At 43.0% G+C, this 24667-nt stretch overlaps 2 protein-coding genes across 5 annotated transcripts in view; both read right to left on the bottom strand.

Annotated features, from left to right (window-relative positions):
- Positions 1-4075: 4075 nt before the first annotated feature.
- On the bottom strand, positions 4076-11602 carry LOC309535881 (C-signal-like). 3 transcript variants are annotated; one of them, XM_082229396.1, is made up of 6 exons: positions 10171-11602; positions 8312-8363; positions 6329-6507; positions 5358-5516; positions 4718-4822; positions 4076-4280 (listed from the first exon to the last, which is right to left on the bottom strand). In XM_082229396.1, exons 1-6 carry the CDS (start codon positions 10348-10350, stop codon positions 4164-4166), a joined length of 792 nt encoding a protein of 263 aa, XP_082085522.1. In that variant the 5' UTR covers positions 10351-11602; the 3' UTR covers positions 4076-4163. The 3 variants fall into 3 exon arrangements, with proteins under 3 accessions (XP_082085522.1, XP_082085523.1, XP_082085521.1); XM_082229397.1 differs by having other exon boundaries at positions 5363-5516; positions 6320-6507; positions 10171-11601; XM_082229395.1 differs by having other exon boundaries at positions 6320-6507; positions 10171-11598.
- A 3554-nt stretch (positions 11603-15156) lies between these two features.
- The window catches only part of RANBP10 (RAN binding protein 10), a 48194-nt gene continuing 38683 nt past the window's right edge, over positions 15157-24667 (bottom strand). The window contains exons 9-14 of one of the 2 annotated variants that reach the window (XM_082229323.1): positions 24386-24534; positions 22334-22529; positions 21849-21973; positions 20935-21080; positions 19670-19781; positions 15157-18733 (exon numbers count right to left, since the gene is read on the bottom strand). In XM_082229323.1, the coding sequence (XP_082085449.1) occupies positions 18603-18733; positions 19670-19781; positions 20935-21080; positions 21849-21973; positions 22334-22529; positions 24386-24534 (859 nt within the window). In that variant the 3' untranslated portion in view covers positions 15157-18602. The remainder of the gene's footprint in view (positions 18734-19669; positions 19782-20934; positions 21081-21848; positions 21974-22333; positions 22530-24385; positions 24535-24667) is intronic. The other variant, XM_082229324.1, reaches the window with a different exon arrangement.

Here is a 24667-nt window from a genome sequence, read left to right as displayed (position 1 = left end):
TCACTTGCTGTGGCAATAATCAGGTCATCAACAAATGCTAGGATATATGAGAATTGTCCATTATTTGACTTACTGTACAAGCACTTGTCAGCGTCGCCTTGCTTGTACCCAAGTTGCGTCAGCATTTTATGCAACTTCTGGTTCCAGGCTCTGGCAGCCTGTTTAAGTCCATAAAGTCCTTTCTGCAGTTTGCACACTAGATGTGCCTCATGTGGTTTTACAAAACCTTTCGGCTGTTTCATATAAATTTCCTCTGAAATCTGCCCATGTAGAAAAGCTGTAGCAATGTCAATGTGTTTCACCCTCATTTTCTTGGAGGCTGCAATGCTTAAAAGCATTCTTACGCTGCTGCACCTCACAGTTGGTGCAAAAACTTCATCATAGTCTTCACCAAAACGCTGTGAAAATCCCTGTGCCACAAGTCTAGCTTTGTAGCGCTGCACTTCTCCTTCTGACCCCTTCTTAACCTTGAAAACCCATTTACTGCCAATGGCCTTCTTACCGGGAGGCAGCTCAGTGAGTGTCCAGGTCTTGTTCTGATGCAGTGCATCCATCTCCTCCTGCGCGGCCTTCCTCCAGAGACTGGCTTCTGCAGCTGGCATCTCCTGTATCTCTTCCCAAGTGGAAGGTTCCTGTGGAAACGCCGACCCTGCAAAGTAGGACAACCGTAATGGTGGGACACCTTTGTTGGTTCTGGATGAGATCCTGACCTCTGGTTGTGCGACCGCATCAGCTTCCTCATCCTCCTCCAACGCAGGCATGTCCCCATCTGAGTCCTCATCTTCGTCTCTGGTGCCGCCAGGGTTCTGGTCCTCTGCGTCTTCTGGTGCGTCGCCTGTAGGGGGCACTGTAACACTCGAAGGCAGATAATTACTTTGTGGGGTCTCAAAAGGGAAATATACAAACTCTTGAGTCCTTTCTGACTCATCTGAAGAATCCACAACAGTGTTCTTAGTGTCTACTTTTCCATATTCATCAAAATAAACCGCATGGTATGCATTTGTCTTACCAGTTTGTAAGTCCATAATTCTGTATCCTTTGCCTCCAGAAGCATATCCCACAAGGATACCTGCTTTTGCCCTGGAGTCAAGCTTGTGTCTGTGTTCCTTGGGCACGTGGAAGTAACACGGACTTCCAAACACACGTATGTGCGACAGATTGGGAGCTTTCCCATGCCAAAGTTCAAATGGTGTGCGCTCTGCACCTTTAGTTGGCAGTCTATTCTGCAAATAGACCGATGTGTACACTCCTTCGGCCCACAGCTTTTGTGGCAAACGTGCATCCTTTAGCATGCACCTTGTCATGTCCATAATGGACCTAAACTTTCTCTCAGCTATGGCATTCTGCTGTGGTGTGTAAGGAATTGTGGTTACGTGTGCAATTCCTTCCTTGGCCAGGAGAGCCTGCATTTCATTTGAGCAGTACTCACCTCCATTGTCGCTCATTAACACAGTTGGAGCTCTCTGGAATTTATTCTTGACCATGGCAATGTATTCCTGGAGCTTCTCCACTGTCTCACTCTTCTCTTTGAGGAAATATACAACACAAAATCTTGAAAAGTCATCCAGAAATATTAAAATATATCTATTCTTTCCCAGTGAGGGAACATTCATGGGTCCACATATGTCAGTGTGCACTATGTCAAGCACTTTGTTGCTTCTTTGCTCTGCACAACGTGGAAATGAAGGTTTTATAGCCTTCTCAGTAATACAGCTTATGCATTTTGCTGGAGCTTTGTTGCTCTGCTTTACCTGCAAACCTCTTACAAGATTTCTTTTCTGTAGATCCAGAATGACGTTGGTGTCCCTGTGTCCAAGCCTTCTGTGCCACAGGTCCAGATCTGCTTCATCCTTCTGGCTGGAATGTGCCACTTTTGCAGACTGGTTCTCTGAAAGATCAAGCTCATATACACCATTTATTAGCTTTGCTTGAGCAAACACTTTGCCATTTCTAGTCACTTTACATTCTCCATTTCCAAATGTGACCTGGAAACCTTTCTTGTCCAAAGTGGACACGCTGATTAAATTGCAGCTCAGCTCTGGAACGTACAAAACTCTAGAGATTGTGTTCTCAATGCATTCATTGTTTATATTGCATTTCAGGCTCATGGAACCTGCACCTTTTGCTTTAACAATGTTGCCATCTGCAATCTCAATTTCAGGTCCTTCTTCATCATTTATTTCATTAATCTCATTAAAATAGTCCTTTTTATATGAAAAATGCGAACTGGCACCTGAATCTAAAATCCATTTATTACGTTTATTTTCACGATTCTGGACAGCTAAGTTCCTTTCTTGCAGTAACCATGTGCATTCACATTTCCCCTTCTTTTCCCCTTTTGGCTGAAAGGGGTGGGGTTTCTTCGCTTTAGGAGCTCTGCAGTTCTTTGCAATGTGTCCTTCTTTGTTACAATTGAAGCAAATCACTTTCTTAGGCATCTCTTTGGACTTTGTACATTGCCTAGATGCATAACTGCTGTCCTTGCTTCTAGCATTTCTCACTGGAGATTCAGCTCTATCTCTGCATTCTTCTTTTAAATAACCAATCAAGTCTTTAAAAATCAGACCTTGTCTATGAGCCATCAAACTTACAAATGCGCTAAAGCGTGGTCCAAGTGATGATAACAAAAATGCTATCTTTGTATCCTCATCAAAAGCTTTGGGAGTCAGATCAATTCTTTGAATAATCTCAGTAAACTTGTTGATGTGCTCTGTGAATTCCTCTTTTGAATTCATCCTCAATCTGGTTAATTTACACACCAAGTTTCTGAAGCTGTTTATGCTAGATTCTCCATACACACGCTCAATATCTCTTAAGATTTGAGATGCATCATCTGTACTATTTATTAATGATAGCTGCTCATCACAAAGTCCACTCAAAATTATGTGTCTAGCTTCACTGTTCATGCGTTTCCAAGCACTTATCTTGGCTATATCTTCCTCAGACGATCCTGTAGGCTGAGGCTTTAAAGCTTCCAAAATATGCTTATAATCTAAACACGCTATCAAGCGCTGCTTCCAGTGCATGAAATTGTACTCATTCAGCACAGGCATTCCTAGCTTTGCATCACTATCAAAAGCTGCTCTAGCCATCTTAAAATCCAAAATTTGAAAATTCTTCAAAATTTCAAAATTTCTCAAAATTTTAAAATCAAAATCTCAAAATACAAAACAATTCTTCACTGCCTTGGGTCACTGTGAACTCTGAGGGAAGGGGGGGTTGCTTAATCCCCACTGCACAATGGAACAAAGGACCATGTGCTTACCAGGAAGTTAACTCAGAAAAATACTACTCAACTCAAAATCACAATCCAATGCAATCCTTCCAAAATACGCAGAAATATGCAATACTGGGCCCACTAACCCTTTGTGGGAATGTTCTGGGGTGCAGGAGAGGATATATTGTGAGATTATATCCTAATCCAACTTGTGCTAACAAGTTCCCAAAATATCAGCAGAGTTTATATACATTCCCCTTTAAGTACGCAACAGTAACGTGTGCACAGGTTCGCTAGAACCTCTATAATAATTACTCTGGTAATTTCCCCTTTGTTCCCTCTTAAAATACAAGACACAACACAGTCTTTATAAAAGTATAAAAGAGTTTACTCACGATCTGTTCACAATATGATCCCAGATGGCAGACAGGCTTAAAAAGGTAAAATACACTTAGAATCTATCTTATAGGAAGATAGCCCTCTCCTCTCTTGGCTGAGAGCCAAGAGGGCATCCTGCTTCTTCGAAAGGTGATGGCAGAGAGAGAGAGATGGCTGCCTGCCCTGTGCTTTTGTCTTCACCTGCACAGGTGAGGCCACACCCACCTCTGGTCACATGTGGAGGACGTCCGTCCCCAGGAAGTTTACCTGCTTGTTGGACAGACTTCCCTTACCATGTTCTAACATGTACACTCTAGGAATGTTGTCATTGACTGCTCCTGTGTTTACATCCCACACTCCTGAGGGAATGTGACCCTCAGACTGAAAGATCTTTCAATCCATGGCTAGTCCTTAAAAACAATTCTGCGTGATAACTAGTCTTCAATGGAACCTTCTGAAGGAAGAAGAGAGTCAAAAACATTTTTCCTTGAATCCCAGGCAGTTTATTAGATGCTCTCTAGGCAGAATCCTAGTGTGTTAAACCCCCTGGCATCGTGAAACAAATCCCTCACCAGGGTACTCTGCGTCCTTCCCAGTCTACAAAGGTACCGTTATCCACCTCAGAAAGTGTGGAGAGAACATGAATTATTCCTCGTGTACTCTCTTCTACAGTCAGGTCCGCCACCTGTGAAGAAAAATATTGTAAGTGAAGGATTTATTAAGTTCGGAAAAAGTCATTCTTGAGCATCAAATAGCAGAAGGCATAGATGCTGTTGGATGTCTTGGTTATAAGATTTCAGTCTTAAACATTAAACATTGCTTTATGAAAGACAACCAAGTGGCCATGCATGCCAAAGGATAGCAGTTCACTGTAAGGCCTCAGAGGACTATGCTTGCTTTTCCAGGAGCAATTCTGGATATTATTAGAAGCCCCAACTCATAGATGCTGCCTTCATTGCCATTTTCTTGTGCTTTTAATACCTCCAAGCAGTGAAGGATGGGGCACTGGAGCTACTCAGGCACCACCTTCCAACTAAAAATGTCAAGCAATCTGTTAAAAGAAATATCATCCTATAGGGCTGTCCACCTTTTCCATGATTACCAAAAGACGTGAGCACTTACTTGCCTGCCTTGAATTTTTACCCAGCCAGGATGGATGCAAACACACAGAATCCCATAAGCTGGATACGTGACTGACTGGCATCTGGTGAGCATGTTTAAAGCAGCCTACGAAGGAGAAAAAACAAACTATGAGCAGAGGGTGCATTGAACTGTGGGGAGCTGCTTAATATGAATTGCTGCAAGGTGGCTAGAAAGGATTTGGAGGCAGAGAGGGTTGTAAGAGAAACTGGACATCATTGAGCATTCCTGGCACAAAAACTAGCAACTTGGAAGTTATCTATCATGGACACCACTCTTGAACAAGATTTTTGACAGGCATTTGTGAGTGTTCCCCATGCTTGTGGGCTGCATCATTTTGCTAACTTATATGTAGCTTTAGATGTTTGTTCTAAGTTCTGCAAGAAGAAAAGGACTGTACACGTTATTTATTTGTAGAAAACATCCTGGTATCTTCCCTTAATGCCACCCAAAGTTTTAGAAAACGCAACATCCTCACAACAAAAATTTGTCTCTCAACATTTATCTGTGAGCAATACGCTCTTATTGCCCAGATTCACACATACAGCTATCATTTGGAAAGATAGTCGCAGCTGGGCAGGGGAGGGAGCAGACAGTTTCGCATGGATTTCACATAAGGTACCTTACTGCAGCGATAGGCAACAGCCATCTTTCTTTCCCATGCCAAAATAAGTTCAATGGAGCCTGCAGCACTGGATGTATTGATAATGGCTGCCTTGCAGCAGGTCAGCCCTTCCTGGGGATATCTCTGAGCTGCCGTCTTCAGCAGGGGCAGAAATGCCTAAAAGAGAATAGAGATCATGGCTGTTGTTAAGTCAATGAATGCAGCTATCCTAGGGCAGTGATACCAGAGGAAAGCACTGGATGCACTGTTGAAGGTATATATGAACAATGCTTGTAGCAGAATTAGGATTTCTGATTCAAAAATACTTTCTATAAGCTTTTGCACAAGGAGTCCCGTAAGACTTAGCATACATTTAGAATTATTTGAACACACACCTGGGCAACCTGTGCCCTGGCCTCATTTTATGCAGCCCCCAACAGGACCTGAAGCTTCTCTATTCTAAGGTCTCACCCATGTTTCTTCCTTCTAGTTCGCTTCTTGGCATTTTAAAGTTGTCCTTCCCCCACAACCTCTGCAATCTCTCTCTTTTACTATGTGTGTGCACAGCACACTAAGATAGGAAAGGCATTAATGTCATCTGCTTTCCAGAAAGTAGCCATATTGATCCATTCTATTAAAAAAAATTGTCTGCATGTTCATGAGAGCAGCCCCATTAAACTTCTGGGGAAGGAAAGGTAGAAAGCATTCCTATTTTTATGCCAGACTGATGTTCAGTGACTGGTGGATCTATCAATGTTGGTTTATCATTTTTCCTACCTTAAATTCAATTCTCTGAATTTCCATATCAGATTGCAATTATTTTCTTAAAATCCTCATGAAAATTAATTGCGCAAACAAATACTGCTTTTCTCCTACCCAGTCTGTTGCTTTTGTTTAATTCTCCCAAAGGGCCAGAACATCTGTTTGTACCAGGGCAATAGGTAAAGGGTCTTGCAGCCCCATGAAAAGCAAAAACTTACCTGGCTCACCTGAAGTGGCCCAATAGTATTGACGGCATATACATCTGCCATGTCCTTTGCATTTTCTTTCTCCAGGTCGCTTCCAGTAATAATACCAGCATTGTTCATCAGGAGGTTCAACCCACATTCTCCAACACACCTTTGCACTTGCTCCACAGCTGCCTTGATGCTCTGGAGGTCAGTGACATCTGCAGAATGACATTTCTTTGCCCTTAAGAACTGGGTGGTGTGGGGATGCCCAAGGGACTAATAAAAAGGCCCTTTTAAAACTGCCAAGGCAGGTGGCTTGGGGGGATCTTACAGATTACAAGTTTGAGAGGTGCTTTTCAGTCCACTTATTTGTCCCTTGGCCTGTCAGCTCTTTTTGTTAGCGTAGCAGCTACCACAGCCCACTTGAGGCGGAAGAACAAGTGCTTCTCTGAATCATGGAGGTGTGTGTTTTTTTACAGGGAGCACAGTGAGGGCCTGGCTTTTAAAAATGTTTGCATCATATTCATATCACTCCGTCAGAAAATGAGCTCAAAGCAAGGCAATTGTAAGGCCAAAGTACTTAATGTAGGTGGAATTCAGAGAGAAAAATTTGGCAACACTTTACTGTGTGTAATTTAGGGAGAAAGCTGTGGGGAAATTTTGTCTCTCTCAGTTCAGGCCTTGCATATACTGTAGCAAGAAGACATTCAGCCAAAGGTACATATAGAAGAAAACTGCTTAGGCTGCTTTGCATGCTTCCTAATCAACACCTCCACCCAGCTGATTCATAACTAATTGACTTCAACACTAACATAAGGTTACCACACGTCCCTATTTCCGGGGACAGTCCCTGGAATTACAATCAGTCCCCTGACAAAATCCTATCATTCCTATTGAAGTTGAAAAGTGTCCGTGGATTCATTTTTAAAAATCTGGTAACCTTATACTAACATAATTAACTTTTATGAAGCACACTGAATGATCCCTGCAGTTTCACTTCCAACATTTTATTCTTTACTTTTTATGAAATATTTGGGACAATTAGACAGATAGAAGGTAAAGCTGAGCCCTAAACAAGGCCACTGTGAGTCCCAAGTACAGTAGTACCTCAGGTTAAGTACTTAATTCGTTCCAGAGGCCCATTCTTAAACTGAAACTGTTCTTAACCTGAGGTACCACTTTAGCTAACGGGGCCTCCCGCTGCTGCTGCGCCACAGGCATGATTTCTGTGCTCATCCTGAAGCAAAGTTCTTAACCTGAGGTAATATTTCTGGGTTAGTGGAGTCTGTAACCTGAAGCATATGTAACCTGAAGCGTATGTAACCCGAGGTACCAATGTATAGGGGAATCCCCACGTATGTATGGGTTTTGGGGCAGCACTTGTGCAAGTCTACCCTGTTCTGCCTCTGACCTATTCTGCCCCCCTTCTGCCCTGTTCTGCCCCCTCCCTGCCCCTTGAGGTGCCAAAAATGATGTGTACATCAGTGGTTGTGCATCAGTGGAGAGGTGCCTGAACTTTATTCTGTGGACTATGGTAACATACAAGGGGTTGTGGTACCTGTTCTGGAAGCCTTGTCTTTCTGTGTCATATTGCTTCTATATGAATTCACAGACACAGAAAAGTAGAGTACCCATAAGAGACAGCGTTAGCCCATGCCTTTGTAAGCCATTTTGGAAAGTTCCTTTATGGCTCTTCAATTGTTGCTGAACTACAACTCTCATCAGTCCCAGAAAACATGATCAATGGCCAAGGATGATGGGAGTTGTAGTTCCACAAACATATGGTGGGCCAAACCTTCCCCACACATCTATTATGTGATGATATGGATAGAGACTACATATAGGTGCATCTCATTTCAAAGCTTCAGTGAAGTTGTGGGAAGAATCAAAAGTACTTATCACTGATATTCTGTAACAGGGGAGCAAGTCATCTTGTTTTCCAGTTACTGCTTTGTGGATTGTACTGGTTTCCACTGGTGCTGGGAATGTCTATTCATCCCACACTTGGAACGTGAGACTTACCCAGCTGCAGCACCACCAGATTCTGATGCTGGCATGCCAACTCCATTATTTCCTGTCAAAAAAGAAATGTTTTACCTCCTTGATTAAACTGGAACTAGGCAGCAAGAGAGACCCAGAGCCTTAGAGCTGGTTCCTGAAAATGCTTAGCAGAGTAACAGACACTTAGGAATCTCACTCAGAGCAAACCCTTGCCAGGATAACATCCTCCTCTCCAATATTAATAGGGTGAGCACACCATCAGAGATGGACAGAAAACCTGGGGCAAGGAAAAGTGGTAAGGAGTCTGAAAGTCCTCATTCTCCTCCTCCCTCCTAGGCCGGCTCCCTCTATGCAGGCTTTGTAACTCTCCCGAGACCACAGCCTCTTTCTCACCAGGTCATACCCCTCACTGGCATTGCTCTACACCCTCCTCAATGCTTTTGCCTGACTGAAATATGCCCTTGTACTGTCACAGTGCCTTTTACTTGTTCTGATGGAGGATGAAGAGAGGTGTATGTAGACTTTTGCATCAGTGGCATGTAGCCTATTATACAAGGGCAGCAGCCATATCTGTTGACTGGCCCACTTTTGCTTCTGACCCCCCCCCCCCAGCCCCCAGAAAGTTGCCCACAGGGGAATGTATTGAAGGGAAACTGTGGAGGATCAACATAAATTCCAGTGTCAGACTTCAGCTGTTAGGACACTGTTTATTTAAAGGATCGTAGGATGCATTGGTCTTATTTTAATTTCTCTATTAGCTCCTTTGGGGATCGCTTTGTTTGAATGTAACCATTCATAAGATAAAACCTTTTTCCTAAGAAATACTTTTTAATCATTTTATTAAAACTTTAATCCTGGCTCACAAGTCCTTAAGGTAAGGTTACCAGATTTTTTTCAAAGAATCTGGGGAAACTTTTTTTTTTTTAAAGAGGGGGTGAAAGTTATTTTATATATATATATATATATATATATATATATATATATATATATATATATATATATAAAATCTCTTCTGTGGTCTCCTCTGTCGTGCGGCCTTCCTCTGTGCCTGCTCTCTTGGAGCGCTAGCCACTGTGGAGTTGGGTCAGGCCTGGGCTTGGCCACGTGTCCTTGCCCTCCTAGTGCTCTCCTACCTGTGTTCCTCAGCAGTGGACTGTCCCCAGGAAATGGGGACGTCTGGTAACCATACCTTCAGGTCTCTATGATTATACCCAGCCTACACTACAAAGAAATGTTATTGAGGAGGCACAAGGGAGTGTTAGGCAGCCTGGTAGAAATAGACACTGATCTATTTCTGGCAGAGAAAGGATAACTGGAAGGGAGGGCAGACAAAGGGGCACATTTGGGTTGGCCTTTCTTCCACACAGGGCTCATGGTGCAGTTGTGGAGCACTGGCAGTTACAAAAACCTGAAAACAATTACCGTATTTTTCGCTCTATAACACGCACTCGACCATAACACGCACATAGTTTTTAGAGGAGGAAAATCCGTAGGCATGCCACCCGTAGGCATTCCCTCCATAACACGCACAGACATGTCCCCTTACTTTCTAGGAGGAAAAACGTGAGTGTTATGGTGCAAAAAATACGGTAGTTTAGCATCTATAGTTAAGCTTAAACCAAAACCTTACTTTTTAAAGAAAAAAACCAAAGGTAAGGACTTTCAGACCAAAGGCCCACTCAGTCCTGCCTCTTGATCTCACAACCAGATGGGAAACCTGCAAGCAGGTCATGAGTGCAATAGCATTCTCTCCAACCGAGTGCCCTGCAGATGTTTTGGACTACAACTCCCATCAACCCCATTCAGCACACAAAGCTGACATTACATTCTTACAACATAGTAACATCACTACTCTCTTATGCTACATTCCTGGTCCTCACCTTGTTTTCTGGTCCATCCAGGTCTAAGGTAGTAGCAAAGACCCACTGAGGTGGAGTTGGCAGCCTCAGAAACTGCTTCACCAGACCCAGGCCAATTCCCGAATTGGATCCTGTCACCAGAACACTCTGAACAGGGAAATCTGTTGCCATCCCCTTAGAGCTGCAGCCTTTGGCTTCCATGCTTGTAACGCTTGCCTCAATAGCATCCTGTCGTCACATGCGATGCTTTTATGGGAAGTAGGCACCTCCTTGATCTTCAGATAATCTTATGTTGGACGCAACACCTCATTTGCTGACTAGCTCATTGGCCACTTCCGTGTTTTAACAACATCATTAGCAAAGGAAAAATTGCTATGAAAGATTGTTATGAAGATTTAAAAAACAGGGTGAAGCAAATAACTATGTACTCCAAGTTCATTAGTGAAAGAATGTGAAAAAATGATAAAAAAGCACACCATGTCACTATTAACCAGCATATAAAAACTAACCCAATGCCAGGGACTGGGCAAAGGAGAAATGGTGGAGATCGTCTCCCCAGCCTGACACTTCCAGAGAAGAAGACAATTCAGATTTACAACGGTTTGAGGGTGGTCACAGCTCAGAGGAAGATGAGGGGGAAAGTTATGTTCAGGCCACATCCCCATACATGTTTTTGTACCTTCTCCTTAGCTTCCTTTACATCTGTAAAATTAAAATACTATTTTCAAACACTTACGAGATGAAAGCTTGTTACTCTAAAGAGCTTTTGACATGCATGTTAGCTGCAGCTAGGGTTTCAATAGCCTAGCAAAGGAAAACCTTGAAAGATCTGCATTTGGCTGTGTGGCGTAAGAACTTGCGGAAGTCATTGTGGGGGGGAAATTGCACATAAATTCTGTGCTTCCAGTGGGTTGGAGGATCCAGGAGGATTTTATGGCTTCTGGTGGGATTTTATTTCCTATGCTTTAGATTTAGATGCTCAACATTTATCATCCACATTAGCTCGTGAAATATGGATGTCTTGATTTATATTGATGTGTCATCATTTCTTTCTCTTACTATTTATTGCTTGTTTGCTTTATATATGGTATGATGCAACATCCTGTTACTGCACTTATGGGTTGTTAATAGTGTTAATAAGGTTGTTGTTTTTTTAAGTCCACAAGATTGGAATAAGGTAAGTGAACACTACTAATGAAGGTCATTTAAACTGGTCTGGCAGGTGATTTCAAGGCTACTACTAAAACAAGGCTGCATTTTAAGTTGCATTCTAACTTATATTTTAATCAACTGTTTGTTTGGTTTTTTGTTGTTGTTGTTAATGTTTTTACTGTATTTATATTCGGTGTTAGCCGCCCTGAGCCTGGTCTTGGCTGGGGAGGGCATGGTATAAATAAAAAATGATGATGATGATGATGTTAGAAAATTTAGAAAACAGATAAGGGAGATGCTCTAATTGCTCTACTAGTTAGGGTGGCAGCTACCACACCCCAGCAGGAGAGGGAGAACAACTACTCCTAAGTAAGAAGTCTGTTGAGAGCGTGTGAGCACTTCCAGGTGAACTACGGTATATATTTTTATTTTTCCTTAATAATAAGGAATAGTAAATGACACAAATAAATAGACCAGGTCTCCTCATGTCATCTGTATATCACAGAAAGCACAGTAAATTTGCAGTAATATCTTCAACCTGTGGTTCATTATTAGTGGTCAACTTGAAAGTTCATGGTTCGTGAGTTGGTGTAAATAAAAACAAAGGGGAAAACAGGATAGAGCAGAATTAACAGATAAGATTGCATAGCTAGATGCCTAATCAGGAGCCCTTGGGTTGTGCTTAGATTAAGTATGAGTAATAAGTCATTTTACCTCTTATGTTACCAATATTTAGGGGTACTCTCATTTTCTACCCACATTGAAAGAGACACAAAATGTTTAGGGGTATGCGTACCTCTGCATCCCCCCAGAAAAAAGCACTGTTTATACCTAAAGCCAGCATTTCAAGTCCCTCATGTGTTCTCATCCACAGGAAACAATTCGGCTCTACTGCCTCTGGATCTTCTCACTTCTTTTTATATATAACATAATCAGCACATTAAGTTGTTAGTATTGTACAGATATGTTCTACCTTCATGCTTTTCAAAAGTTTATTTTATGTCCCCTCCACTTCATTGTGACCTTTGAGCAATGAAGGTTATATAGATGAAGGGTAGTTTTCTTTAATAAATGTAATTTGGAGCGCTGTCGGCAGCCAGGCAAACAGCAGTGTGATGTCTTACATTTTAATTATATAGTAAGAAGATATGGACCCTAATTCTTACACAGCACATTTGCCATCCTTTGCCAAACTAACAACCTGCTCATTAAAAAGGGTGACACTTCTTAATTTCAGCAAATTCAAGTGAAAACTCAAGACACTGTGGAACAAATTCTTCTTTGCTGCTTGTTCTCAGACACTTGAGAGCAATGGGAGTTTTGTGTGACTTAGGCAAATATGCCACAGAGTGTTCTTCAACAGTAAATGAAAATAGGACTTATAGATATTTATTGAAGGTACGGAGGCTTTGAGATTTACCAGTGAATGTCAACTTGGCTCTTGGCATTAAAAATTATGGTAAACATTTAACATTCACCTGATTTGGTAATAGACGTCACCCGAAGACTTAAGACCCTTGATAGTCAATGTGGGCAAGTTCTAATCTTCCTTTGTCTAATGGGAATCCTTCATGGCATGAGCTTACCTGGATAAAGCCTACATTTCCAATCCAGGGATCGCCAACCATTTTGGGTCTGTGGGCACATTTGAAAATAGAGAGAAGCTGTGTATTGGGCACCACACACACACACTGCAAACAAGCACTTACCACAACCTAGGTTATTAACTACAACCCAATGCTTCTTTCAAGCCTAATTTCAGCAGGGGGAAGAGGACCCTGTGGGCATAAGGGAAAGCCTCTGTGGATGAACATGTATGTGCTTGTGAGCAACCCCTGCTCTAATCTATGAAATGTTATTCATTCTTGTAGGTATTGCCTACCTAAAGCTTGTCTTCGCCCAATTTCATAATGATGTAATAGCTGGATAAATACAAGATCACAGTGGCCTACTGTAAACATTTAAGGTGTGGGGAAGCACACAATGAAGTGTGCTTTTTAATATTTACAGTCCTGCACATCAATGTACAAACTAATGTTGTGGCGCACAGAGTATGGGCACAAATGCAAATGTGTGCACACACGCAAACACACATAAAGGAAGCTGTATTGTATCTTGTCAGACAACTGATTCACCATCTAGATCAGTACTGTCTCTGCTGACCAGCTGTGTCTCTCCAGAATTTCCAATAGGAGTGCTTTGCAATACCTGGAGACTGCATCTGGGACCTTCTACCTGTACATAGAAAGCATGTGCCCTTTCACTGAGCTATGGCCCTTCCCCAAGCAGACAACATACACAAACAGTACCAGAATGGAGCATAGGAGAGTGACACAGGACACTGGCAGGTGCACATGGATGTATATTTTAATAAAAATAATTCTGTCAAAATACAACAGAATGTGGGTTTTTTTTAAACCATATTTCCAGTACACCCCCCCCCATATTCTTTTTCTTCAGTTAAAATTTCCTCCCCTCGGAAGGGTTTCATGCTAGCGTTGGATAACTGAACTCACAAATACTAAGCAGAGACTGAACCAATGTGCACAGCTTGGTAGGATGTCCACTGAGTCAATGTCCTCAATGAAGAGAAAGAACTCCCAAGTGATGATGGAAGCCTGGTGGAGCTGAGGTTCTGCTCAGCCTGTTTTATTTGGTGATTGGGTTTTTTTTGTTTCGTACAGTTGATGGTGCTATAAAAAAGTTAACAAAAAAGTGTCCTGACATTCCATGCTAGAGCTGGTACCTGAGTTTTGAACAACTGGAAAAGGCAGGGGTAGGGTGGGAGATAATTGAATTAAAATAAGCACTTCACTGAGTAGGGTTTTGTTTTGTTTTTGTCCTAGCTTGACATCCAAGATGCAATCCAGTCACACTCTGCCACCCACTTCACGTTGCTGTCAGCCGATTTAAGATGAGAATACAGACACCCCAACATTAAAAATGCAAAAAACAACCACCAACCCATAGTTTTAAACCTTAAATAATGTTTCTTTGTAGTAAATGTCAATCTTTTCTTTTCAGTATGCTTCAGAGTACTTCCCCAAGCAGTGTGGCCCCACCATACAAAAGCTACTTGGTTGTAGGAGAGTCCTAGTCAGCAACTAATTTTGCCTGAAAGGAAGTGTTGTGCACATGACTCGAATGCCCAGTGGCATGTCAACAACCATTTCCACACCACCCCTTTTGCTCCATTTCCCCCCTTATTTAAAGAACAGGTTTGGCAACTAGCATCCAGGAGACCAGTTTTGGCCAACAGATCACCAACTGGTGAGCCCGGTGCTTGAAACCTGCCACTAATTTAGAACAAAGAATTCCTCAAGTAAGTTACAAAGTATATATGGAAGATGAGTAAGAGCAGCTTGGGCTTGATGAAAGGATGGGTGTTTGGGTACTGTTGGGAGGCATGCTACCCCGCCTGTGGTTAAAATGATTAATTTAGGGAAGCATCAGAAACATGTACCTTATTGAACCTCTAGTGCCACCTGCCATGTTACAAAAGGCCTACAGAACCAAAGCTCTAGCTCAGGTCTATGGTCTGGTAATCTCATCCTGCAAGGCAGATAGGTTGTCCAAAAATAAGATGTTAATCTAAAAGCAAAATCACTCTTCTTTTGCGCAAAAGGAACTGTTTGGGGTCAGAGTGAAGAAGTGATGAGTGTACTGCATCTACATTCTAGGACAGGGGTGGCTAATCTGTGACCCTCCTTTTATAGAACTATATCTCCACTTGTCTTATATCTCCTGCTCCTAATATGAGATCAGATATAACATTCCTTATATGTGGAAATTCTCATTTGTACAGTGTTAAGAGCTTCTAGAGTATGGGGAGACTACATAGACAAGAGAGTGTGCTTTCTTATCAAGTGATGGATCAGCATTCTTCAGCATAGTATTTCAAAGAATGGTTTAAAACAGCTATAGTCTAGAGAGACTATTTTACTGCCAGATTGAAGAGAAAACAGCAGTGACACTGTTGGATTCTAGACACCACAACTAGAGACTTTCAATCTCTATTCTATCTATATGGCAAATGCCCTAGAAGGGGAGGTTGTTGTAAATTCTGCAATTTCACCCCATAGCCTAGATATCACCTATGCATGTTATTTCTTGTTGCTCTTGATCATAATGGCTCTGATGACCACCTACTAAAAAATGAGTATTTTGTATCCAAAGTGGAGTATTCATAGTTTGTGAAAAGAGAATACTATTTCATCAATATGAATATGAACACATCTGGGAAGATTTTGTTTCACAAGTTCCATAGTGTTTTTGATTGAATTAATTTTAACCTCTAAACATTTACACTGTCAATTTAAGAATAATTGCTATAGGCTTTGATACCAACAGCCACATTTTGGCTACACACTCCAGGAGTTTCTGGGTCTAAACAGCAGTTGTACCACAAGGAAACTCTTGAGCTGAGCTGGCTGGTACTGAAAGTCTTCTTCAAGTGTGACACAGAGTACCTCCAATGTCTACAGGATTTCAAGCTTTCATACATTATCAAAGCAGATTGCTTTAGATCAAAAGCATGTTACCCACCATAAGTGTGGGTAACTTGTTTCTGAGAAAATATTCAAAGCAACTCTGTAAAAAGGAATGTTATGGAGGCAGGAGATCGCTGGTTAAAGACTCGTCCAAAATAGGTAAAATTTAAAAATTAAATCCTAAGAGCTGCATACAGCAATAGCAGCCAATTGATAGGTTGCTGGTGCAGAAAATGAGATTGGAGATATGAAGATGTCAGTTTTCACACCAAGACACAATTAGGGATGGATTTTAAAATCAGTGTTTTAAACAGGATTTGCTTATTGATGTGTAAGCTAGCACTGAGCACTCTCTAAAAAAGATCTAAGGCAGGATAGAATTGTTAAAACAACACTACACATTTGAGTATCATGTTGACCAGTTACTGATGGCAGCTGGCCAAAAAGGATAATGCTTTCCTTTATTCAATGCAGTCAAGATGATATTTTGCTTTGATCTAACCTGTGCAAGAGAGCAATCATAGCCAGTTATGTAACACTATCAGTGCAGCGACAGGGGGGGATTGAATTTGGAACTGTGTCTTCCACAGCCATCTCTTTAATTTTAAAGTGTTTCTGTAGTCTCTCAGTAATAGTCAGCCCAGCAGAACAAGGGATGAAAACAGTGTGTTTACTTCCACCACCACTACTTTACACACAAACACATGAAAATGGAGGTGGTCTACAACTGATGAGCACTGTGCAGGATCATTCCCATTACAGGTACAGGTCACATTCTTGAATGTGATGCTCATTCTGTATGTTCCAAGTCTACTGCACACACGTGTGTTATTCACTGTTATACCTGCAAGCCCCAAACTAAACTGTCAGCTTCTTTCTAATGCAGGCATAGGCGAACTCCGGCCCTCCAGATGTTTGGGACTACAATTCCCATCATCCCTGGTCCTGTTAGCTAGGGATGATGGGAATTGTAGTCCCAAACATCTGGAGGGCCAGAGTTTGCCTATGCCTGTTCTAAATGTGACCATTGTTCTTCACCTCAAGGGGCACACTTCTTATTTAGCACATTCCCCGTAAGCTTCTGCAATACTGAAAAACCACTTGAGCTAAATGTCTCGATTGTTGATTTTATAGGAGTCACTTTTCCCATCAGCAATGTATACTAAAAGCTAGACAAGATGTTGAAATATGCCAGCTAGCCAACAATTCTGAAGCTGCATAATCCATACTATAATCTGACAAAATTGCTTTTAGTAGTGTGCCTCTCTTGATATACATATATACACCCTCATATAAATTAGGCTGGCACCTGAGTTTTTCACCCATTATGCCTAGCAACTTTTTGTGAGGATTTCTGCAATACCCTGGTTTAGAAGTGTCTGTCCTTTTTTTTTTTAATGGCTACTCCTTGGAATAAAAACTGTACACTTTTTTAAAAAGGAAAAACTAAATATTGGCTTATGTCCTCAATTTCACATTTTCGTTTGTGGCTGATCAGTTGTCATTCAAGCATCTGACGGACTTCAAGTTCAGTGTGGAACAAAGATCCACAGGTAATGAGGGAGGTGTGATCTGATCTACCTGAGCCCCAAACCTGGACTGGGAGCTTGTCAACTATGAATGACCCCAAAACACAGGGGGTGTGCAACTGTATAAAAAAGCAGACAGCAGTCCAAGTGAAAACCCCTAGGAGAGTCTCTAGCTCAAATAGAAAAGGCTAGAGTGACACATATCTCCTAGTTTCCACATCATCTGACACTATTCCATTTAAAAGACAGGTAAAGTCACTCTGCCTTCAACATCTCTATGGGATAAGTCCCATTTGTTTGATGCTAGCTGCCACCTAAATGCCCATATTGGATTAAATGTGCTAATCAAACTGCATTGGGCCTAGGATCCCTTCCTCTAATGCATGGGTAGTTAAGATGATTCTTTCCAGATGTTATTAAGACTACAGATCCCCTAATCCCTGACTACTGATCATGTTAGCTGGGGCTGATGAGAACTGGAGGTCATCATCTCCGATGCCTGTGTTATAATGTTGGATGTGTTTAGGCAAGACATTGTTCCTGCTCTCAACCATGTTTAGGGGGGGGGTATGCCTGGTTAAGACCATCTCCATCTGTCTCAGAGTATCAGGCCATTTTACTAGAAGATGAGACCTAAACTCTGCACACCTTTCGTTCTCATTCTCAGCTTTTCTCCATAGAAGTTCCAATGGCCACCTGTCAGTTCTTGAACTTGAATATCACATGGCAAAAAAGGGACAAATGAGCCTTTCTGCTCAGGCAGTAGAGAAGTGGTGGCACAGGTTGGTCTCCAGTCAAAACACAAAGCCTCTTGCCTTTAAGGGGACTAGCACTAGAGAACAACACTGCCCTGGTGACCTGCGTGCCAGCAGTTTGCCCTCGTGAAAATAAAAGCAGGCCATCACCAACAGATACACTTTTATCTCTAAATTAGTAGAAACCAGCTCAGCACAAACTCTTCAGATATAAATACTGGTGGCTCAGTCAGAAAATAAAATAAAATAAATCCTAAAGTAGGAAAGGCGCTACATCAGAATGACCAGTGAAAATACTGAGTGCTGCAATGGCTGCAGGGCAGAGCAGGCTGTGGTGGTGATGACGACAGGGGGAAGGCCCTGCCAGCAGTTTCCAAGGTGAGAAATGAAGGCATCACAAGGATTCCCCCTCAGTCAGCAATGTGTCCTTCCGCTGGGCAGCTTGCCCTTGGGGGCAGTGGGAAAATGCGAGGCAGGGGGAAGTGATGGTGGCAGCACTGGAGGGGTCACTCTGTCTCACTCAGTGGCTAGTGCAAATAGTCATCCACTCTGGCGAAAGAGCAGGAGCCCAAGCCCACGCGTGCCATGAGCCGCAAGCACTCCGAGGCCTGGCCCAGGGCAAGCAGCAGTGGGGGCTGCTTTGGCAGGTTCTGAGACTCTGCAGAAAGAGAAAGAGGGCATTGTGACAATGAGGCGATGCACAAAGAGCATGTCATTGATAAAAGCTACTTTATTCCATCCCCACCCCCACCCCAAAGCTGCAAGAAGGCTCTTCCCCATGGAGGATTGAAAAACACAGAAGAGGAATGGGGGTCCCTCCAGATGTCAATGGGCTCCAAACCCCCACCAGCCCCAACCAGCACGGCCAGTGGTCAGGAGTGATGGGAGCTGTAGTCCAGCAACATCTGGAGGGACACAGGCTCTGGAATGCATGCAAGCCCTATGAAGGGCAAGATCCATCTGAAGCTTGATGACAGTCAAAGGTTAAGTACATGAATCTGGCCCAAGTTCAGCAATGATGCAGCCCACTGGTTTCAATATGAAAATTATACACAGGCATAGCTTTATTTCATGGTAAGCAGTGAGACCAACGAAAGCTCAGCATCTGTTGGACCATGCCTTCAAGTTTTATCAAGGTATCCCAAATTCATTACATATGTTACCACATTACTCTATATAATAACCCTGTAAGACAAATTAGTGGCATTATGCCCTCGTTACAGAAAGGGTGGCTGAAGCTCAAGCTACCTACTGAATTCATGGGTGGGGTGAGATTTTGCAAGTCTGCTCCCCACTCCAGCTTTCACCTCTGTGATGATAAATATGTGTGCAGCAAAAGCACACACAGTAGCTATGGCTTCGCTCAGTAGTCCTTAAAACTATGGCAGCGGCTTAACACTATATATTTCAGGAGGTCTTCATGGAACATGGGGAAAACTAAGCAAAATGTTGGGGAAAATTAAAGAACACTGCAGTGATTTTGCAAGGTAAGCAATAATCCTGCTAGCTGCCCTCCAGCATCAGTAGCCTCACTGCAGAAACAGGTGCATGCAGAAGAGAAAGGTCTGAGCTACCTCACCGTTTGTCACCTTACCCAATATAGCGCTATTGAGTGCAGCACACACGGGTTCCCGCTGGATTGGATCTAGCTGCTGGCCAACGGGACAGTTCCATGGATCAGAGTAGGCCAGCAAGCTGAACGCATCCTGAGTGAAAGAAGAGAGGCTTGAACAGCACTGCAACACATACACAAAACACCAGGATTCTCTGATGGAATGGGCCACCCGAAATTACTGAGTCTCTTCAAACTGAGACCAGAGAACACATACTCTCATATGTCACATGAACTCACTGCTCTGCTTGGGAGAAAGTGAATCTAAAGAAATTGCAGGGAAATGATTATATGGATTCCCAACATGTTTTAAAATATTGAACTAAATAGTTTTTAACCCAAAGAGGACAGCAGTTTGTCCTGTTGGTATTTAACTACTATTCTTGGTCCAATCATGATGTATAATGGCTCAGTGCAGGCAGTATGAAAACCAAGCTTAAGGAATCCTATCTCATGTGACAAACTGCAGTTATGGCTATTGCACCATGGATGCAGGCGCAAAGATAAAGCTAAGTGATGAGTATACAGAAATGAAAGCAGGCAAGTGACACTAATCTACATCTTTGCCTGTTCTATCTTTGAAAGCCTGAATGGTAGTTTGGGTTATGAACTATGATAAGTGCAAACCAAGGTGACTTCTCTGGAAAATGGGAGGGCATAGAGTGTCCTTCTTGTGCAACCCTTTCTCCTGATGTGAAACAGAGGGCTCCAGGGCTTCCTTGGCAGTGGTATCTCATCTGTGGAACTCTTTTAGCTATTTCTTGGTAGCGAATCTAAAACCCTTAGGTGTCAGGGTCAACACAGTATTATTTTCCTTGGGTTTTAAAACAGTTTTAAGTGACCAATTGGGTGTTGATGGTTTTATTAGTTTAAAAACTCCTCCTGCGACACTGCTCTATTGCCTTTTATTTTTACTTTTTATTTCGGGGCCATAGCAAGAGTGGTAGAACATCTGTTTTGCGTGCAGAAAGTCCCAAATTCAACCCCTGGAATCTCCCAGTAGGGCTGGGAATGTCCTCTGCCTGAAATCCTGGAGAGCTGGTGCCAGTCAGTATAGACTGAGCTGAAAGGACTAAAGGTCTGACTCACTATAAGGCAGCTTCCTATTATACTGTTTTTATTTTTTATTGCAAGCAGCCACCATAGCAATTTTATATTGAGAGGTGAAATGGGGATATTTTGAATGAATGAATGGTTTCAAGTTCTGGGTCATGAATGTGAATGGGGTTCTCAGTCACATGGCACACCTGCAACATTTTTTTATGTGTCGTATTCTTCCCATACTCTCTGCACAGCTGCTCGCTCAGGGTCTGCAGCTCCCGCCCAAACTGGATCATCCGCTCAGTGGCAGCATGGTTCCCTCCACAGAGCTGCCTCTGAGGACAGCCATCTTCTAGAGCAAAGGAAAGAAGAAGGGAAGGGAAAGTGAAAAGAAGGGAAGGGCTAGAGCACCAAAGCAATCACCTTCCTCCATCTCTGTCTCCCAAAAAGCCAGTTAGTTCAATTCTAGTGAGGTCAACAGCAGAAGGCTCAGGGAAGTCCCACCACTAGAAGCATGATCAAAAGTCCTTTTGGGCTGCTAGGTTTCCACCATTAGCTACCTCCAAAAACATGTGGCGTAAAATTGTTAAGACTGGACCAAAATCCTGTGCCAAAGCACATGTGAAGTGCAGCTCTAAGTGTAAGGCTAAAGAAAGAAATGTTTGCTTGGATGTACACGCCTGGCTATTGGTTTACAAACAGAAATTATAGCTTTTAAGTGACATATAACAGGACAATGAAATGTTGAGGTTAATATTCAGGTACTAATAAAATGCAGACATTTATACAGTTACATTGTTCTGGTTTTGCAGGAGGAAATTGGTAAATCTCTGGCATTTAGTTTTAAAATGCTGTCCATCAGCAGCTATAAATTACATTGGCACTTCAGTCGTGGTGCAAGAAATTACTTCATCGTTTTCAAAATTTTACTGTTTGATATTCTAATGATCTAACTAATTTTAGAAACTTTTTTTTTTTGCATCCCATGCCCTCTCTGCGGGTTTCTGGACTGGAAGAGGCACCCCAAGTAGCAGTTTCCTTAGGGAAGATCACCCACACTTGCTAAGCTGAGTGTTCCCTGGAACAGAGATGAGAAGATGCTTTCCACATTAAACCCTACCCATGCTGGAATCATCTGTCTGCAGAATCTCTTCATGTTTGTAAGTGCCATTCATTATCCTTGTAGCAGAATTCTCCAGGACTCCATTGGGGTAGTGCTCTGCCTCCATCTCCATCTCACTGTCACTGTGTGAAAAAAAGGAGGGTCTTAGAAAGCAAAGGAGTCTTCCTGGGGGAATGAGAGGAATAGCTAACAGCAAAGACAGCGTCAGTGAGTATTAAAGCACACTGCAGATCAACCAGAAGTTCTTGGTGGATTTTCAGACTGAAATTATAAAATTTATAAACTGCTGTGATTAACACAAGTGTCAAATTACATTGAAAGGGAATTCAACTGGGTCGGAAAAATGGATTTGTGTGTGTGTGTCTGCTGCTTGTGCATTTGCAAATGCCTAGGCGTAAGAAGCAGGACGCTACATCAGTTTCCACCCCCTGTTACAGCTGCCTGCTACAAACTTCTCACTAGAAAGAGCGCTTCTGTGCTACCTGGTCTCTTGGTTGCTGGTGCTGCTGTGCTGCTGTGATTTGGTGGAATCTGTGGAGTTAGACTCTGAGTAGTTCACCGATGAAGGAGATGACGAGGAAGAGGATGATGACGACGAGCTCAGTGCTGGATATTTACAGTGGCTCTGTTTGTTTTTTATGGAAGTAACTCCATTGCTACAGCTTGGGCTGTCCGCTCCTGAAACAGAAGGAAAAGAATGAGGACTGGTGACCCTGCTCTGTTTTAATGTTGCAAGGGGATCTGGACAAACCCACTTCAATGTCCACCTTAGACTACCGAATATACTTATATTCAAGCCGACTTTTTCAGCATATTTTTAATGCTGAAAAAGCCTCCCTCGGCTTATACTTGAGTGAGGCGGGTGGCGATGGAGGGACGAGTGGCAAAAAAGGAGCCCTTTCTTGCCGCTTGTCCCTCCGCCGCTGTCCACCTCTCGCAAGGGCAGGCACAGGAGCTGTGGCTGGGAGAGGCACTGCGCTGCACTGTGCCTCCCCCACCCGGGCTGCTATGCCTGCTCTTGCAAGCGGCAGAGGCAGCAGTGGAGGGATGAGTTGCCTGAAAGGAGCCCTTTTGGGCTGCTCCTTCCTCCTCCTCCTGCCCGCTGTTGGTGGCAGTGGAGGAAGAGCAAGCTACTTGTTCTTCCTCTTCTTCTGCCACTGTTGGCAGTGGCAGAGGAGGAACAAGCAGCCCAAAAGCAGCCCTTTCTCCACTGCCGCCACCACCAGGGTTTGTGGTGTGTTGAACCGGCTTGTACTCGAGTCAATACGTTTCCCCAGTATTTTGTCCTAAAATTAGGTGCCTCAGCTTATATTTGGGTTGGCTTATACTCGAGTATATACAGTACTTAGTCCCTATTTCTGATGCAGCTAACCACTAGCAGCAAGACCTTGGTCTGATTTAATGCTTACTCAAAGCTGAAAACCACACACCACAATACATCTTACTGAAATGTGCACAGAGCACACATATCCAGGCAAAGGCAAGTGGCCAAGTACTTACTATCAGTAGACAGGCACTGGCAAGATAAAATGGTATGAGGAATGTGCCTAAGCAACATGGATATTAATTAATGCAATGGTTATGTGACATGGACATCCATATTGGACAATACCTCTAAAGACAAGCTCCTTAAGGAGCAATTCTGTGGTCCCTGAGACAGCATTTCAAGGCCAGAGGATTTACACCTCTCTCACCTCACCCATGGATCTGCCATATACTTACTTTTCTGTGTGTGGGTTCTGATCAAGACTGTGGTGCTGGGAGGAGGTGACACTACCCTCTCTCTTCCTGCTATCTCCCTTATTAGGAAAACACTTAAGAGACAATTCTTCTTGGAAGTGGAAGGAGTTTTAAAATGGGCAAACGGCACAAGAGGAAAAGGCTGGCCCCAGCCCCATCCTTTAGTGTTGCGGCCCTGATCTAACTGGATGCCCGTTTCCCCTGTTGACTTTTTTAAAGTTTAAAATTAGACAGGATATCCAATTACACATCAAGGTAATTTCTAGTTTCGCCTTCCCTGTAGGCCTACAGAACCTACAGTGGGGAAAGGCCATAGCTCTGCATGCAGAAGATCCCAGATTTCATCCTTGGCCTCTCCAGGTAGGGTTTGAGGAAATCCCTCCCTGAGCCACAGCCTGTCAACATGGACAGTACTGAGCTAGATGGACCAGTGGTCTGACTCGGTATAAGGCAGCCCCCTATGTTCCTATGTACAGACAGGGCACTGAATGAATACAGTGGTAAGGCCTATAGGACAGTACTTCTCCACACCCTCCTGAGCTTTGGCTCTTCTCTCACAGTACAGGGAGAGAATTCCTAACAAGTGGAGTGAGGTGTGAACACACCAAGAATTCTCCCCAAACATCTCAAGTGTTTCATTATGGGTGCACATTGTGTAATAAGTACCAATGGGCAGGGAGCTGGAAAAGTACTAAAAGGGTTAGGGTTCATTTGCAGAATGCCTGAATGTGGCTAGAGTGCTCTGTAGAAGAAAGCCAAGTAACTGATTACCTAGCAGAGAAATCAACACTTACCAGTGCTGTGAATGTGCAAATTGTTAGAGCCGTGCCTTGGACTTAGGTTGGGGGAATCAGGGTAGCTGTCCTGGGATTTGGGGCTGCGGGCACTGAAACAACGTACTTCACTGTCTGTTCCATTCACCATCTCCACAAACTGCCGGCACCTGTGTGCAAGGAGACAGGAAGAGAAAGAGTTGAAACACAAAATGTCAGAGCAATGGATGCTGTGCAATGGTTCATGAGAAGCATACAAGCATTTTAGCACCCATTAGTAGCTGCAGCCTAGAACAAACAAGG

This window comes from Podarcis vaucheri, assembly GCF_965113315.1.
Source record: "Podarcis vaucheri genome assembly, chromosome: 7".
Lineage (NCBI taxonomy): Eukaryota > Metazoa > Chordata > Lepidosauria > Squamata > Lacertidae > Podarcis > Podarcis vaucheri.
Note: the sequence above shows the minus strand (reverse complement) of the source record. Positions and strands in the feature narration are given on the sequence as shown.

Coding starts and splice junctions, on each gene's coding strand:
- LOC309535881 (XM_082229395.1), bottom strand. CDS start 10,350: ATGGAAGCCAAAGGCTGCAGCTCTAAGGGGATGGCAACAGATTTCCCT. Junction 6,508..8,311: donor TCTGGTGGTGCTGCAGCTGG/GTAAGTCTCACG, acceptor GTCATTCTGCAG/ATGTCACTGACCTCCAGAGC. Junction 4,823..5,357: donor TTGCCTATCGCTGCAGTAAG/GTACCTTATGTG, acceptor TCTCCTTCGTAG/GCTGCTTTAAACATGCTCAC.